We start from the raw sequence: 15,220 nt of genomic DNA on the forward strand, positions 1-15,220 counted from the left end.
GCTGCTGGTGGAAAGTTGTAAATCGAGGTGTTTGCAACAGAACAGGACAGGATTTTTGGATTTGAAACTGGACCGGATAAACGATCTCTGAGCTGCTGTATATAGTTTTAAATAGTTTGTTGCACTTTTTTAAGTTGCACTTAAGGGGGGTTGATAGAGGTTTTTAATCACAAAGTCACAGGACTTACTTTTCTTTTGTAACTAGCTAAAAAAGGGCTGCATTTCGGTGGACAGATGAAGGTTCATAGGAGCCCTTTCTCTTAGAGGGGACAAGTACTTTTCCTTTTGTTTAAGAAATGTATGAAGTAACGGTGCAGTCGACTGAAATGCTGCTGGGATTTGAGAACTTTATAGTTAATTTTTTTTTTTACTTTCCCCTCTATCGGAAGCTGTGTGCCAAAGAACCAGTGTCATAATTTCTCCCTCTTTCCTGCTGAGCTGATGTTGCATTGTTGCATATCCCAGCTGCTCTTTGTGGGTTTTCGTGAAGCTGTGTGTGAAGTCTCTACCTCATTGTAGTATATGCAGGCAAGACTGCACTCTCCTACAGATGCGTGGAGTAAGCTGTGGTGTAGTTTTTGGCACATAATAAACACGTTGCAGCAAAAAAAAAATAATGAATCTTGTGCACTTCCTCTTTGCTCGTGTGCACCTTGGGGATGGGTGTGCTGTCACCTGAGGGCTTTGGGGGGGGGGGGGGACACAGCAGGGCTGTGACCAGAGGCAAGGAAGTGTTTTGGGGTGAAGAGTGGGGTCGGCGAGGTGAGAGGGGGCACAGGGGAGGCGCCGGGCGGGCGTGGGGACCCGGGGAAGCCTTGTGGGCGTGGCCACACCTCCAAACCACGCCTCCTTTTACTTAAGCCACGCCCACTCCCTCTCCGCCCAGCTCCTCCAGGCCGCCAGGGGGCGCTGTGGGCGCCGCCCGCTCCCGGCGTCCCCTGGCGCCTCCCGCCCTCCCCTGCGCCCTCTCTCTCTCTGCGCGGCCGCCGCCGACATGGTGAGTGCCGGCCCCATCCGCCGCCATCCGCCCCCATCCTCCCCCATCCGCCGCCATCCGCGGCCCCGCTGCCCTCGGCCGGCCCCAGGGAGCTGCGGGGAGCGGGGTGGAAGCCGCGGGACCCCGGGGGGGGAGCGGGCGGTGGGCGGGTGGGGGGAGCGGGGCCTGCGGCGGCAGCGAGCGGTGCCTCCCCCCCCCCCCTTAGGGACGCGTTAGGACGAAGACGGTGAAGAAGGCGGCGCGGGTCATCATCGAGAAGTACTACACGCGGCTGGGCAACGACTTCCACACCAACAAGCGGGTGTGCGAGGAGATCGCCATCATCCCCAGCAAGAAGCTGCGCAACAAGATCGCGGGGTGAGGCTGCCCGGCGCGTTTTCCCTTATCCGGCGCGTTTTCCCTTTTCCTACGCGTTTTTCCCTTCTTCCTATAAGCTTTCCTTTTTTTCCTATGCGTTTCCCATTTTCCTGCACGTTTTCCCCTTTTTCCTGCACGTTTTCCCTTTTTTGTGCATGCTTTCCATTTTTCCTATATGCTTTTCTTATTTTCCTACGTGTTTTCCCTTTTCCTACACGTTTTCCCCTTTTTTCTATATGCTTTCCCCCTTTTCCTATATGCTTTCCCTATATATTTTCCCCTTCTCCTACATGCTTTCCCGTTTTCCCTATCCACTTGCTCTTTTCCTGCACGCTTTCCCCTTTTTCCTGCACGTTTTCCCTCGTTTCCCCCGTGCTCGGTGCTCTCGGAGGTGCTGAGGCCCCCGCGGTGTCCCCCTGACAGCCCCGTGTCCCACAGGTATGTCACCCACCTGATGAAGCGGATCCAGAGGGGCCCCGTCAGAGGCATCTCCATCAAACTCCAGGAGGAGGAAAGGGAGAGGAGGGACAACTACGTCCCAGAGGTGAGCTCGCGGCTGTCTTCCCACACAGAGACTGGGGCCTGCCCATCCTGCTTGGGGTGTCTTCTGTTGCAGGGGTGCTGAAGAGCACGCAGATACAGTGTTTTCCTGTTACTGGCCCCAAAAGTCTTTAAACATCGTTGAGGAGGAACTGAGGGGGGCTTGGGTCAAAGGAGGAGAGCTGAAGCAGATTCTGGCCTCCTGTCTGAGGGCTTTTCCTTAAAAACTCCGTGGCATGGGATGGGAAGAGCAGCTGACTTCCTGTGTTTCAGCTCTGATGCTTGTTATAAGGTGGTACCCATCCTCCATTTTCCTCGCTTTGAATGAGGAAAGAAACAACATGACACAGAAAAATGTTTCAGAGCGGCCTAAAGCTGGCTGTGCAGTAGATGTCGCTAAAGAGAGGTGGTTGGTAAAATCCCAGAGGTGGTCGGTAAAATCCCGGTTGGTGGAGGGGCACCACCGGGACCCCGAGCTCCGTGCAGGCGACACGTTGCCTGCTCGTAGCTCTGGTGGTCCTCGCACGGAAGTGCCCGCCCCGGTCCCTTTTCCTGAACCTGCATTCGAAAGTGATCAAGGTCTGGTGCGTGGCCTGGTCATTGATAGTGCAGGGAGAGGAATTCTGAAAGCATTTCCCGTGTTTGGTGGGTCTGCTCCTGTCCCTCCCAAACCCTGTAGCATTCGGACAAGCTGCTCCTTGCTGCTCTTCCGCATCGCCTTACTCAGCTGCTTGTAGTGCTGTTACCGTCCGTGCTGTATAAGTGGTCGGTCTGACCATTATCTCTGCTCTTCAGCCCTCCAAAATTGTTGGTGTTTGGCACGGGGTTTGGTTATGTGGAAGGTTGATTTTATTGATGTTTGAAGTCTGTATTGGGGAAGAACAGGTAGTTCTGTAGCCCCAGGTGGGGTGATGAGCCCGGTGCCACAGCTCGGTCTGACTCCTCGCTCCTGGCATCCAGAAATGACTCAGGAAATACCAGCAGCCCCACGTGCTCTCACGTCCCCCAAATTCCAGGTGTGACCAGAGCTGTGCTGACCTGCAGAGCTGCCTCCTGCAGTTCCCTGCAGATAGCAGGGCTCCGGAGGAAACAGCGGGGGTGTTTCACACCAGCTGCCTTTCAAAGGCCAGGTGGGGTGGTGCTGGTGGCAGAAGTCACCCTGAAGCTCAGCTCTTCCTGAGCAGCGAAGGAGCGTTGGTGCTGCAGCTGTGTGAGCTGAACGTGGGTTACTCATTGTTTCTTAGCAAGGTACCGGTGTAACGTAGCCTTCTGTGGAAGGGGGCACACAGAGGCCAAGGTTTGGGGTTTGGAGAGTGGAACTGAGATGGTTCCACAGTGTTTTGGTCGGGGTCCTCCTGGCTCATCCTGGTGAGGGCACTGGAGCTGCTCACCGTGCTGGTCAGCAGGGCTCACGAGGAGGATGCTGCTGGGCCGTGCTGGGTGGGGATTTTGCAGCAGCAGTGCGGACTTGGCCCCTGGGGCTTGCTGCTGGGCTGTGCGGCGCTGCCCAACCACTGCCTCGCTTCTGTCCCCAGGTCTCTGCCCTCGATCAGGAGATCATCGAAGTGGACCCAGACACCAAGGAAATGCTGAAGCTTCTGGTGAGTAGCTTGAGCCGTACTCGCTGCGAGGGATTTATTTGCCTGGTGTCGCTGGGAGGGCTTTGCCTCCTCCCTCGGCGGGGTTAGGGCTGGCAGCGCGGTGACTGACCCCGGTCTCTTTTCCAGGACTTCGGCAGCCTGTCCAACCTGCAGGTCACACAGCCCACGGTGGGGATGAACTTCAAAACACCCCGAGGAGCTCTCTGAGGCAGTCGCTGTTATGTCACTTTTCCAATAAACGTGGGAAACCAACTCGGACTGCTTGGTCTTTCGAAGCCTGTGCGCGCAGGGGTGAGGAGGGGAGGGGGCAGTTTATCTCGGGGTGCCACATCTGAGGCTTCACTGTGTGAAGAGGACTTGATGCCTTCACATTTGTGAGCGCCTTTTGGGGGTCTTTCCTTGGGGCGTGAGGTGCAGAGCTGTTATTTTACAGGTTTTCCTGCAGGCATGCCTGCTTGCTGCTCTCAGGATGGCGGCGCGCAGCCAGGAGAGGGCGAGCGTGGTGTGTCCTCGCCATCAGCGCCTCCCAGCTTTGTGCTGTGCTGCTTGTGAGTGGGTAGCTTTCAGGGCCGTGCTGTGCCAGAATAAAAATTGCCTTTTATAACCGCATTTGTGACTTTTTAGTGCTTAAATGAAAGAGGGAGAAATCAGATTTTATTTCTATGAGGGGAACAAACTGGGCTGAGCAGAGCAATGTGTGTGGGTGTGGAAGCTCCCCCGTGGAGACAGGCCCCAAAGCCCCCAGCAAGAAACCCCACCACTAACGATGTCCCCAGGGTACAGCAGGCATGGCAGAGCTGTGGCCTTCACCCCCAAGGCTCCTCCCATCCTCTGTGCACAGGCAGAGGACCTGCAAGTCCCTGCCGTGGCTGTTGGCATCATCCAGCACCACAACCTGTGGTCACGGTGCCCTGGGCACCCCGGTGAGTCAAGGGGTCTTGGCACAACCACCTGCAGCACTCGGACCCATGACTGAGGTGGGTTTTGCTGAGGGAACGTTTAGGGCCTGTGCTCAAAACCCACACAAGCCCACGAGGCTCCGTGTTTGTACTGGGGGTCCCAGGCCCACCGTGATGGTGGCGGCCACGCAGTCTGGTGGGGCACTGGATCCTACAGGCAGGGCTGTGATGAGAAGCCACTTCCTTTGTTCTGCGTGTTCTTCCAACACGCAGTCACAGGATGACCCTCTTAAGTACCCCGTATAAATAAAAAGGCAAAGGATTTGGTCTTTCAGAGATTTGTCTATATTTACGTGTTCTGTGGAATTTAAATAGGAATAAAATGTTCACAACAAACGTAGCCAGGTATTTAAATGTACACTGAACATGCTGAGCCGTAGTCAGGATGAACCAAAGGGCCAAGTTACAAATCCCCTTAAACACCACGGAGATGTAACAGAATTCTCAGCTTAATACCACCAATCTCTTCACTATTTAACTAAAACACGGTGAGAACACAGACTGACAGTAAAAATAACCATCAGTCTGCAGAAAAGTAAGTAAGGCGTCAGAGAATCTAACCATGGGATGTTGCTAAACAGAATTGAGTCGCCGTACCGGGCTGACAGCATTTTGGCAGCACTCTGTTAAGCTTTTGATGAGAACAACCTCCTGTTACTTACAATTTTCTTTTCATTTTAGTTTTCACATCAGAGTAAACTTTGATTTCGTTTTGAATCCAGTATGCTGCGTAACCCGAGGTGCCAGGAATGAAATCACATAGCTCTCCGACGTACTTCTTCATGTCGCGAGCAGAGGTGTAGCCTGGGAATGGAAAGTGCTGGTCTCACTGTGGGAGCCCTGAGCTACCTAATTTCTCATTTCTCAGCTGAAATTAGAACTATGGAAAATGAGCAGTGCTGAGGGGAGGGGACCAATTCCAGCTGTGCCCTCGGAATTACAGCAAAGGCTGGTTGCGCTCTCAAGATTCTAATGACTGGAAATTGGTGTCAGATAATGTCTAGGGAAACGGCTCTGATCTACCACCCAGGAAGCTCAACCTTCTTACCTGACACAACTGCTGCACCACTTCTGATATTTGCACATGCCACGCAAATTAGGACAATGAGCAATAAGCAGTTTCCATCAGAAATGAGCAGCGTCAACAAAAAATGACAATCTTTCAGGTGAAACCTGTAGCCATTTCTGAGTCCAGCAAGAGTAAAGGGGGAAAGAGCAATCCCAAGGGGTGAGTATGGCTTCATCAGCACCCACAGCTGTTTTGGGGCATATTTTCCACTTGTTACAAGGCTACCTATGCTACACATTACCTGTCACCATGTTATTCATCGGGTACTCCTTAAGTGCATGGTATGAAAATTCCCCCTGGGTCGATGCTCTGGAGCCTGGGTTTTCTTCACTGCTGTATTGGAGGAGAAAGATGTTATTTCCCTCATGTTGGATATCTTCTGAAAGGCAAAGGCATATCCAAATCCTACCATCAAGGCCAGAAATACCTTTCAGACAGGTTCCGTACATCCTCCCTCACATCTTGCTTGCAGTCTTTTCTCACCATCTCTGCTTCGTCCGTCAGATCTTCATTAGGTTGAAGATCTTCATTAGGTCTCTGCTGGTGTCAGCACAGAGTTCGTTTAGAATTGTGCCCTGAGCCCATTTGCCTTGAGGCAGTTTTAGAAATTCTGATTTCCAGCATATTTTATAATAAAGTTATAAAGATGATGATGAATTTTGATTCAAAAGTACTGAGAAATCCCTCCAAGAAGACAGCACACAGTAGGAATTGTCATGGGGAAAGAAAATGCTGCACCAAAAGGGCTGGACTCGGACCTCAGCAACAGGCAGTCCCCAGAAGGATGTACAGACCGGGTGCCTGCGTGGGCAAGAGAGAAAATCCCTCCTGCATGTGCCAGTGTTTTGTCCCTGGGTTGTCACACTGAGAGGGACACATGCAGCGCAACAAGTGCAAGAACATTTCATCCTGTATTTGGGTTGAGGGTCCGGGATGAAAACCAGTTGCTACAACTGATTTTTACACCACCTCCTGCAGTATGTATTTCTCATCTTACCTGTTCTGCAAGGGAATCATCCATCTGCTCCCAAATAAAGCCACCAATTTTTCTTCTGATTTCTGCCGTGAACAAAAGTAAATGACTGTAAAAGCATGAAATAAGAAGACTGCCCAGTGGTGCAGGAGCTCACTGAGTGGCATTGCTCCCTAACAGTATAATAGATGGAGCATTAATTCCTCAGCCCCAGGGAGGAAGAATTGCTCCCAGCAGAAGGAAATCCCCCACCCTCAGGGCACAGGGGACCAAGGATTGATGCCAGTTGGCACCCGTGTGTACTGGGGAATACAGAGTGCAGCAGCCACCTGATGTTCTCCCTCACCTTCTTGCAGGCAGGCAGGAGGCAGAATGAAGTGGCCCAGAACCACTGACTCCTTCATTTCTGCACTGGTGTTTGCCCAGGCAGAGAGGTAGCAGGAATGGAAAACTGTAGCTCTGCCGTCCAAGTACTCCTGGCTCTCATGTATCCTGAAAAAGAATGGTTCCTGAAGGTAAGCCTGAAATAAAAGCAGAACAGAAATAGCTTTGGCTTCGATCAATCTGGAGATACAGGGCTAGGGGGCAGCTTTGAGTAAAACAAGTGTGAAAGGACGTGTGTTGTCATTAAAACTGACCTGCTTGGATGTTTTTGCCTTTTTGCAGGGTGAAAAAGTACCCAAGGAAAAGCTGTTATTTTCTGAGACTCTACCAGCAACGTCCTGTTCTAGCAGGATGTGCCAGGCAATGCTGTGGCTGAAGGAAGGGCTCTGTTTTAGGATCTGCTGGATTCCACTCCCAAAGCTGGCCTCGGTGTCTGAAGGCTTACAAAATCTAAGCCAGTTTTAAGCAATAATGTGTTAAAACAACCTGCTTTCAGCCACTAGGAAAGCCTGGTGCAGAGGATCAGGAGAAACCGCTCCCTTTCACATAAATATATTTGCGTGATAAGTTACACAGCTATTCACTAGGTGGAGGAAGATCCTGAATAATCTCTTACTTCTGTAGTTCTCCTGTAAAAACATTATCGAGCTCTATTATTTTTATATGAAACAGAAGGAAAATATCAATTCAACTCTTTTCCTGCTGGGTTATTCTCGTTTCCAGGCTTGCTGTCACAAAGTTCCGCCCTGCCTTTTTTTTTTTTTTTTCTTTTTCTTTTCTTGTGGTTACTTCCTTGTTTACCCCATGGCCTTGGGGATGGTGTCAGCTCTGTTTTAGACCCTGTGCTTTTCTAACATGTCAGGTCAAAGGTAGCGAGAACAAAGCAGCACCATTACTTCGATTTGCACAATTAAAAGCTTTTATCAGTTGGTTCTGTGCAGAGGTCTTGTACCAGCACTAAGTGTAGGTGGGTTTTATTTTTGCTAGTACTACTTGGAGTGTGAATGCAGTTTTATCAGCTCCTACCTTGCTCTGCTTCCCACACAAAAAGCTATGCCAGTATCAGCACCGTCCTTTTCTCACAACACCGTCCCCAGTGCTGGGTTGAAGCCAGCCTCATGCATGGAAAGCTGCATTATTTTCACAGCCATTTTATGTTTTGTTTGGGATAGTTCTAGACACACTTTATTGTAGGTGCAGGTTTTCACATGCACGAGCTCTGTGTCGGAGCAGACTAAGAGTAAAACCCCAGCAGACCGCAGCAGGAACTGTACAAGGCACTTCCAGAACACCACCCTGACCTGCAGAGGATGTTTATACCCATTAAATACTGGGCTAACACAACTGTTATTGTTATCTGTGCTTTTACTTTTGCTGTCGCTACATAGCTGCATGGCTGAGCCCCTCCAGCATGTCACGCATACGATGGAGGGGGCTAACAGTGACCAGGGGCACTTCCCGAGCATGTGCTGGGCAGTGAGGAGGTGGCAGCAGGGGGGGACAGCTGGGGAGAGGGACAACCTGAGGGTGTCAGGGTGGGCGGCATCGCTGCTGAAGAGGTAGTCGGCATCCTGCCAGTGGGTGAGCAGCCCCCCACCAGCCACTGCAGGAGGAAGAACAGGGGTGAGGATGACAGGAGGCAACCCAGTGTGTGCCCACACACCCCAAGACATAGTCAGAACCCAATTTGTCCCCACATTGGATTAAATACACACCCCCAACACCAAAGAATTTCCACACACCCCAACACATTTCCACACACCCCCCACTGTGTCCCCCCACACACTCCATGTCCCCACACACCCTCAACATGTTCCCATACACCCCAGTGTGTTCACCCACATCCCAGTGTGCCCCCCATGTCCCCCCACACCCCAACACACCAATGCATCCCCACACCTCAGTGTGCCTCCCACCCCCCCATGAGTCCCCCTACACCCCACGACAGCCCCACACACCCCAACATGTCCCCAGACCCCAAAACATCCCCATGTCCCCCAATGTGCCCCCCCACCCCAGTGTGTCCCCCCACCACCCCAATGTGGGGCACTACCTACCCCTTGTCCCCACACCCATCACTACACCCCAAACGTCCCCTCACACCCTAGTGCACCCGGGGTGTCCCAGACCAGGCCCCATTATGGGCCCCACAGCCATTGGTCTCCCCGTGACCCATCCTGGGCTCCTCAGAGGGGGTCCCTGCCCCACTGAGGGCTCACCCCACAGCTGCTGAGGGCTGGGCTGGACGCTGCGGGAGAACCAGGCACGGCGGCCCCGAAACATGGCAGGGAAGCCCTGAGGGGTGGTGAGGCAGGAGCCTGAGGGGCAATGGCGGTGGCGGGAAATGCTGAGGGGAGCAGGGCAGGGAGGGACCTGCTGAGGGCTCTGAGTGCCTCTGGAGCCCCAAAATAGCTCAGGGTGGTTTCAGTTAGGCACACAGGTGGGTCAAGTGGGACTTTTTAACCAGCTGAGGTAGGTTTTTGCACAAGGCTTGACCACCACGTCCTCCAGAAATGCTTCATGACGTAGCCCGGCTGGTGACACCTCTGGAAACCTGAACAGAGCTGAATGTGCCCCAAACAGGCAAGTGATGCGTCAGCCATACTGAAAGGTGAAACAGAAAGCCCTGATCTTTGATTCATACTCATTTTTCATCATTTTTTTACACAATCTGAAGACATAAAGATAAGCATTTGGAGGTGCACCAGCATCTCTTCTGTTTGGTTTTTCACTTTTCTGTTTGGTGTTTCACTTTTCCTGGAGGACGTCTATATTCAGCTGTGTCTTGAAAGATTTTTTCCCCTCCTCTTTTACCTGAGCCCTTTGTTTTTTTCTCCCTGTCATGCAGGAACTGGTGAAGTGTCAGAGACTCTAAGGTGACGTGACATTGAAGAAGTAACCCATTCTAAAAACACATACTTGGTTGATCTGGGAAACAGCTTGCTTTCAGCAAAACTGCTCACAATTCATAAAGCACAAATGAGGCTTGTTTCATGCTTCATACTTGCCAAGATATCCCTCGACAATTCCACCCCCTAGGAACTTGCACTGAAAAAACTGCAGCAGTAGTGCAAGTACATCCCAGATATCTCTGGACCACCACCCACCACCCCCCCGGCTGGACCCCCCTCAAACAGAGAACTTTTTTCTAGAAATGATCCCAAAATTTGCCAGCCTTTGGGACTGTCATGCATCATACTCCCCAGAAAGGGGATTTTTGAGTATGCTGACAAAATAATTCCTAAGTAATACCACAAAAAGCCCACAGATGCAATCAGGGCAACGACTTCCCTAGTGCAGCATGATGTTGTTGGATGTTTCCTTCAGCAATGTGGTCTTCTTGCACCACCTGTGCCATAGCGTTTTCAGCTTGTGCGGAGCCAATTTCTTAATTAGGAGGAGGTTTTCCTGTTGGTGCAAGACACCCAGCCATCACCCTGTGATGCATTTGCAGCCAGTAAAGGGGAAACCAGGGTGGTGGCAGGCACCTGGTGGCTCCCCCTGAATCAGAGGAGGCCAGAACACCATCTGTGGCTCAAGCCACCTTGGGTTCTTGCAGCAGGCTGTGCTGCTCCACAGGGGTCTCTGAAGGGGAATTCTCAACCTTGTCTTCCTTCCCAGACCATCTTCTGCCACTGGTGGGGATGGCTGATCTTCAGAGCATGGTTGACTTTGCAAGCTGAGCTCTGCAGTGGCTTGGGCCAGCTCTGCTGTCCCAGGCTGGGTGATGCGTGTTTTGTATAGCCACCCAGGTGTGACACCCTGGTTTGAATGCTCCCGAGGGTTCCCCTTGCTCCTGCAGAGTACAGCTCCTCAGAACCCCCCCAACTTCCCAGGTCCTGAACCCATCTTTGTACTCACACAAGATTTTCCTGGATAGGGAACATGTAACCCAACACCAACACCCCAGTGGAGACCCCAAGGTTTCCATCTACCTCCTCCACCTGAGAGACTGTAGGATTGAACAAAGGGTCTGGAAGGAGATGGACAGTGAGCCCTGGGTAAGACCAGTGACCAGTGCCCCACCTGCACACCTTTCCTGCTGGATAGAAATTCCCAGAGCACCTAGCATTTCCTGACTGATTCCAATCCGAGGCTAGGAGAGCATGCCCCTTGTAGTAAACAATTTGAGTAAAACATAGTTTCAAGCAAAGCAGAAAGCCAGAGGTTTGCATATGGCAGGTTCTCTTCTCCGTGTTCATCATGGAAAGTGCAAATATAACAGAAAAGGCTGTGAAGTAAGCCAAGACCAGGTAAACCTTCAGTATGTGACGCCTTGGCATATGCAAGCCTCAGTGAATCTTTACCCATGAGAGCAAGTGCAATAAACCACACACACCAGGTAGCCAAGAATCCTTGTTCAGGTGTGAGCTCTGCGCTAAACAGATCCTCCTTGATCTAACAGGACCAAGGAATCACAACAGCTGCTTCATAAAATTAAAGCAGGCTGCCCAGCTGTGCAGCATAGCTCCTGCAGTATCACCATTTTTGGGTAATGCCATCAAATTCTTGTTGAGCTTGAGGTGTGACAGAACAGCCCCCATGAGGCCATGTGCTGTAGCTTGCCCCTTGCAGAATTAAAAAAAAAAAAAAAAAAAAAAAAAAAAAAAAAAAAAAAAAAAAACGGAAGTGAAACTAGCTGATACATCCTGCTTCCCCTCAGTCCATCTTTGACATCACATGCCCTGAAAAGCATTAGCCAGATGTCCTGCTTTCGTTTGTTATTTTTTTTCCTTTTGAGGGACTAAGTGGCTCCCCTCCAAAAGAAAAGTGTGCCTGCACCTTCTCAGTGGGGAAAAAAAGTGCAGGCAAGTGCAGCTCCACCATACTCTGGATCAGCCTACAACCCAGCAGAGTCCAAAAAATTGGTTCAGGCTGGTACAGGACTCTGGAGAAATACTTTAAAGACAAATACACTTCAGAAAGACAGACTTCTTTTAAGTTTTCTGATTGTATTTAGATAAAAATTAGGTACACTGCAGACCACTAAAGAGCTACAATTTTCTAATGGGTAATGCAGACACTTATACCTATGTGCTCAGAAAAGTCTAGTTAGCATACTAGTTTGGGGTGAAGGTTATTTCAATGATAAGCTGTAATAATAGTTCTTTAATAATGATTCTGCAAAACCAACCAATTGTCGCTACAGCCAGACATGTTTACAGAGAGCAGATGTTAGAGGATTTTTTTTTTTAATTATATTATGGGGGGGGGATAGTTATGCACATGTTTTGAAGGTGTAAATTTGCATTACAAATCTCCTGGTACACAGCCAAATTTTCAGAATTCCCTCCTCCTTCCCCCCCAGATCAGCTCACTTTGCATCTCCATCCTAACCAGGTCAGGGTGGTTCAACAGCACAGCATGACTGCGCTTGCAGAACATCTGCCACATGCCGCAGTGTTCAGGCCCTCCCTCAGCCCACTTTTCCTCTGATGCCAAATTCCTCAGTATTCTAATTTCATGGTGAAGGAGGCCAGGAACATAATACCGCAAGTTCAGACAACCACTGTTAACTGTAGGCGACCCCTAGCATTGTGAAGAGAAGGAATTTCATGATGAAGACAATTGTTCTTTTCCATCATATGTAGAAAGGACAGAAGCTCAAATTCATTTAGACTTGCAGGGAAAAATTCTTCAGATCTGCATGGGAGAGAGAAGACTAACATCAGTCACTCTGCATAGCTTCAGTTGTAATTATTGTTTAGGAAGAGCTCTCCACAAGGGAATTCTGACTGCAGAGTCCCAGCTACAGGCACACAGACCCACCGTTGAGCACTGCAGAAACCACTTTCAGTCCCTTCCGCCCGGGGGGTTCAGACTTCAACAAGCAATCCCCTGTTAAGACCATCAGTGCTCTGCACCCTAAACAATGCCTGCACAGACGTTCTTGCTTTATCCTACTCTTGCCTCCTCTGTCCCAGCTCTGCAAATCCTTACCCCCAGACTCCAGCAAAGTCAGGACTGTCCCTGCCCTACAGTCCCAGCCCAACCAAGCTTAGCATCCCTCACTATCAGAGACCTTCATGCAGACATCCCACCAAAACCACTGGGGCACGCCACACCCCAGGCCCAGCTCTAGGGCTGGGTTTCCACCCCCAGGAAAGTGGCAGAGGTGCCATATCAGTTTTCTGAGCTCTGTAACCCAGAATTGTCTGTACTACATCGAATCACAGGCCCATTTACCTCAGCAACATGTCCCAAGCTACAAGAAAATATCTAACCACTTGGGGCATCCCTTCTAAATATTCTTCCAATCCAACCATTTTCCACTCTGGGTGAATTTCCTGAGCCTTTCCCCATCCCTCAGTACCACACACATTTCTGCTGCTAATTAAGAGTATATCCTGTTCCTCATCCCAGGAAGCTGGTGACCTCACCTCCAGTTTTCTCCTGTCCCTGAAGACCAACACCCCTCCCAGCCTTTGTTGGAGAGACCTTTAGGGAAAACAGCACTAGACAGCAGCAAGGAAAGGACTCTGATCCTTCTACATCTTAAGAAGCAATGCCCCAGGGTTTTTCCAAAGTCCATGTGACTCATGACTCAGTCTCAGTCTAAAGGCCTTGTTAACATTTTCTGAACCAACGGGAGGGGGGGGGGGTAATTCCTGTAAGGCCTGGCAAAGGCTTATCCTGCACAATGTCAATAATTACCCAGCCTCAACTGGAGTACTCAGAGGAGTTTCAGTTTCAGGTCTTTCAGCCACACATCCTCAATTTTCTCTATCAAGAGTTAATCTAGCTGTTTGCAGCGATCTGTGCCTCGCACATCACAAGTTACCAGAATACCACCAGTAATATGCCCAGTGCAGGATTAGCCATATTTAGTAAATAGCAAGAGCTTCAGGACAGCTCAGCCCCCATTCAGTGGCAACACGATAGGGTTTTTGTGGTCACTCCTTTCGTTCCTCAATTCTGCAAGCCATGTACTTCCCTCCACAGAGAGCAGTCCATGTTCCCTTTACTACCGGCACACAAAATATGAGTGTAACTCACCATGATTATCCCCGGCACATCTTAGAAGTCTGGTTCTACAAGAAAGAAAGACACAGCATTAGGCTTCAGAGCAAACAGTAGTCACTATAGGGCCCACCATTGTGGGGAACAGCCTCAGAGAGCTGTCCTTGCTCAACTTTGTGCTTCCTGCCACTAACCACAGACCAGATCACCAAAAACTCACTCCCCACTGCTGCATTCTTCTTTATGTTCACCCCAAGCATCGTGCTTTACTCTTAGAAGGCTTCACCCAACAACCAAGGGCTGGAAAGATCCTGGTTTGCCTCAGGAGATGCCCAGCTGCCCTCAGACCAGAACTTCATGCTCACATGCTGCCATCAGCATTAAGAGGAGCACCAGCAGTCTTGGCTTAGGAGCCAAGGCACACAAGGGGAAGACAGGAATTCAAGTAAGCGTGATCTAAACAGTAAGCGTCAGTCTTTACCACTAGATTAAAGCCAAAAATCATTGCATCACCCATCTTTTTTAGATAAATCCACCCAGAGAGCTCTATTAACAGTTGTCAGGCCCAGCATAGGCAGGCCAGGAAGGCAGGGGACAGCTACCTACAGGACCTTTGGCAATGCCAAAGCAAACCTTCCCTATCTGCTGCGAGCTAACTCTCGCACGGGTTTGGTGCATAGTCTTTCCAAGCCAAGTTACTTTTGTTGGTGCTCACGTACGTCTAGAACAAAGCCTTCAAAACACGCTCCACGACAGCGCCCTGTTTCTAGAGAGCCTGAGCCCAAAATCAGCGAGGCTTCTGGATGCGAACAACAGCGACACGCGGAGAGGAAACCATACCCCATCTGTAGAACTGCGGCTCCTGGAAGGCCTCGTGGGTGACCCTGCAGGTGTAGACGTCGCTCTTGGTGGGCGTGAAGGTGGCGTACACCAGGCGCTGGAAGGTCCAGTCGTCCCCGAAGGACATGTCGTTGTACTTGACGTCCTTCATGGGCTCCCCGTTCTTCAGCAGGGTGATGTCGATCTTGGGAGGGTGGAAGCCCTCCACGTAGCAGTTGAGGACGTTCTCGGTGCCGGCGGTGGCGGGGTGCCGGGAGTACACCTGCACCTTGGGCGCCGCTGCGAGGGGCGAGGCAGCGCTGAGCGCCGGGACCACCGGGGACAGCCCCGCCACCGCGCCCCTCGCAGCGCCGAGCACTCACCTTTGGCCTGCCCCTGGCCGAGCAGCGCCACCAGCGCCACCAGCGCCACGATCGCCACCTTGGCCGCCAGCCCCATGCCTCCCGCTCCGCGCCGCTCCGCTCTCCTCGCCGAGTGGCCCCGCCCGCGCGCCCCGCTCCTATTTATTACCGCCGCGGCGCGCGGCCAATAGTGAGGCGA

General features: G+C 51.2%; 3 protein-coding genes across 3 annotated transcripts; 1 reads left to right on the plus strand and 2 right to left on the minus strand.

The window, feature by feature from the left end:
- The first annotated feature begins 917 nt into the window (after nucleotides 1–917).
- Nucleotides 918–3,747, plus strand: RPS17 (ribosomal protein S17). The gene is made up of 5 exons (XM_084293677.1): nucleotides 918–997; nucleotides 1,203–1,354; nucleotides 1,793–1,898; nucleotides 3,430–3,495; nucleotides 3,622–3,747. Exons 1-5 carry the CDS (start codon nucleotides 995–997, stop codon nucleotides 3,700–3,702), a joined length of 408 nt encoding a protein of 135 aa, XP_084149803.1. The 5' UTR covers nucleotides 918–994; the 3' UTR covers nucleotides 3,703–3,747.
- Nucleotides 3,748–5,112: 1,365 nt separating this feature from the next.
- On the minus strand, nucleotides 5,113–12,274 carry TERB2 (telomere repeat binding bouquet formation protein 2; the record flags this gene model as incomplete). Its single annotated transcript, XM_084293529.1, has 8 exons — nucleotides 5,113–5,258; nucleotides 5,765–5,856; nucleotides 5,951–6,063; nucleotides 6,521–6,582; nucleotides 6,843–6,988; nucleotides 8,402–8,483; nucleotides 9,100–9,198; nucleotides 12,199–12,274. The coding sequence occupies 8 exons, from the start codon at nucleotides 12,272–12,274 to the stop codon at nucleotides 5,113–5,115; spliced, it is 816 nt and encodes a 271-aa protein (XP_084149655.1).
- B2M (beta-2-microglobulin) lies at nucleotides 11,813–15,179 on the minus strand. The gene is made up of 4 exons (XM_084293700.1): nucleotides 15,043–15,179; nucleotides 14,681–14,959; nucleotides 13,877–13,911; nucleotides 11,813–12,523 (listed from the first exon to the last, which is right to left on the minus strand). The coding sequence occupies exons 1-3, from the start codon at nucleotides 15,116–15,118 to the stop codon at nucleotides 13,898–13,900; spliced, it is 369 nt and encodes a 122-aa protein (XP_084149826.1). The 5' UTR covers nucleotides 15,119–15,179; the 3' UTR covers nucleotides 11,813–12,523; nucleotides 13,877–13,897.
- Nucleotides 15,180–15,220: the final 41 nt, after the last annotated feature.

Source organism: Netta rufina (assembly GCF_964035555.1).
Source record: "Netta rufina genome assembly, chromosome: 11".
Lineage (NCBI taxonomy): Eukaryota > Metazoa > Chordata > Aves > Anseriformes > Anatidae > Netta > Netta rufina.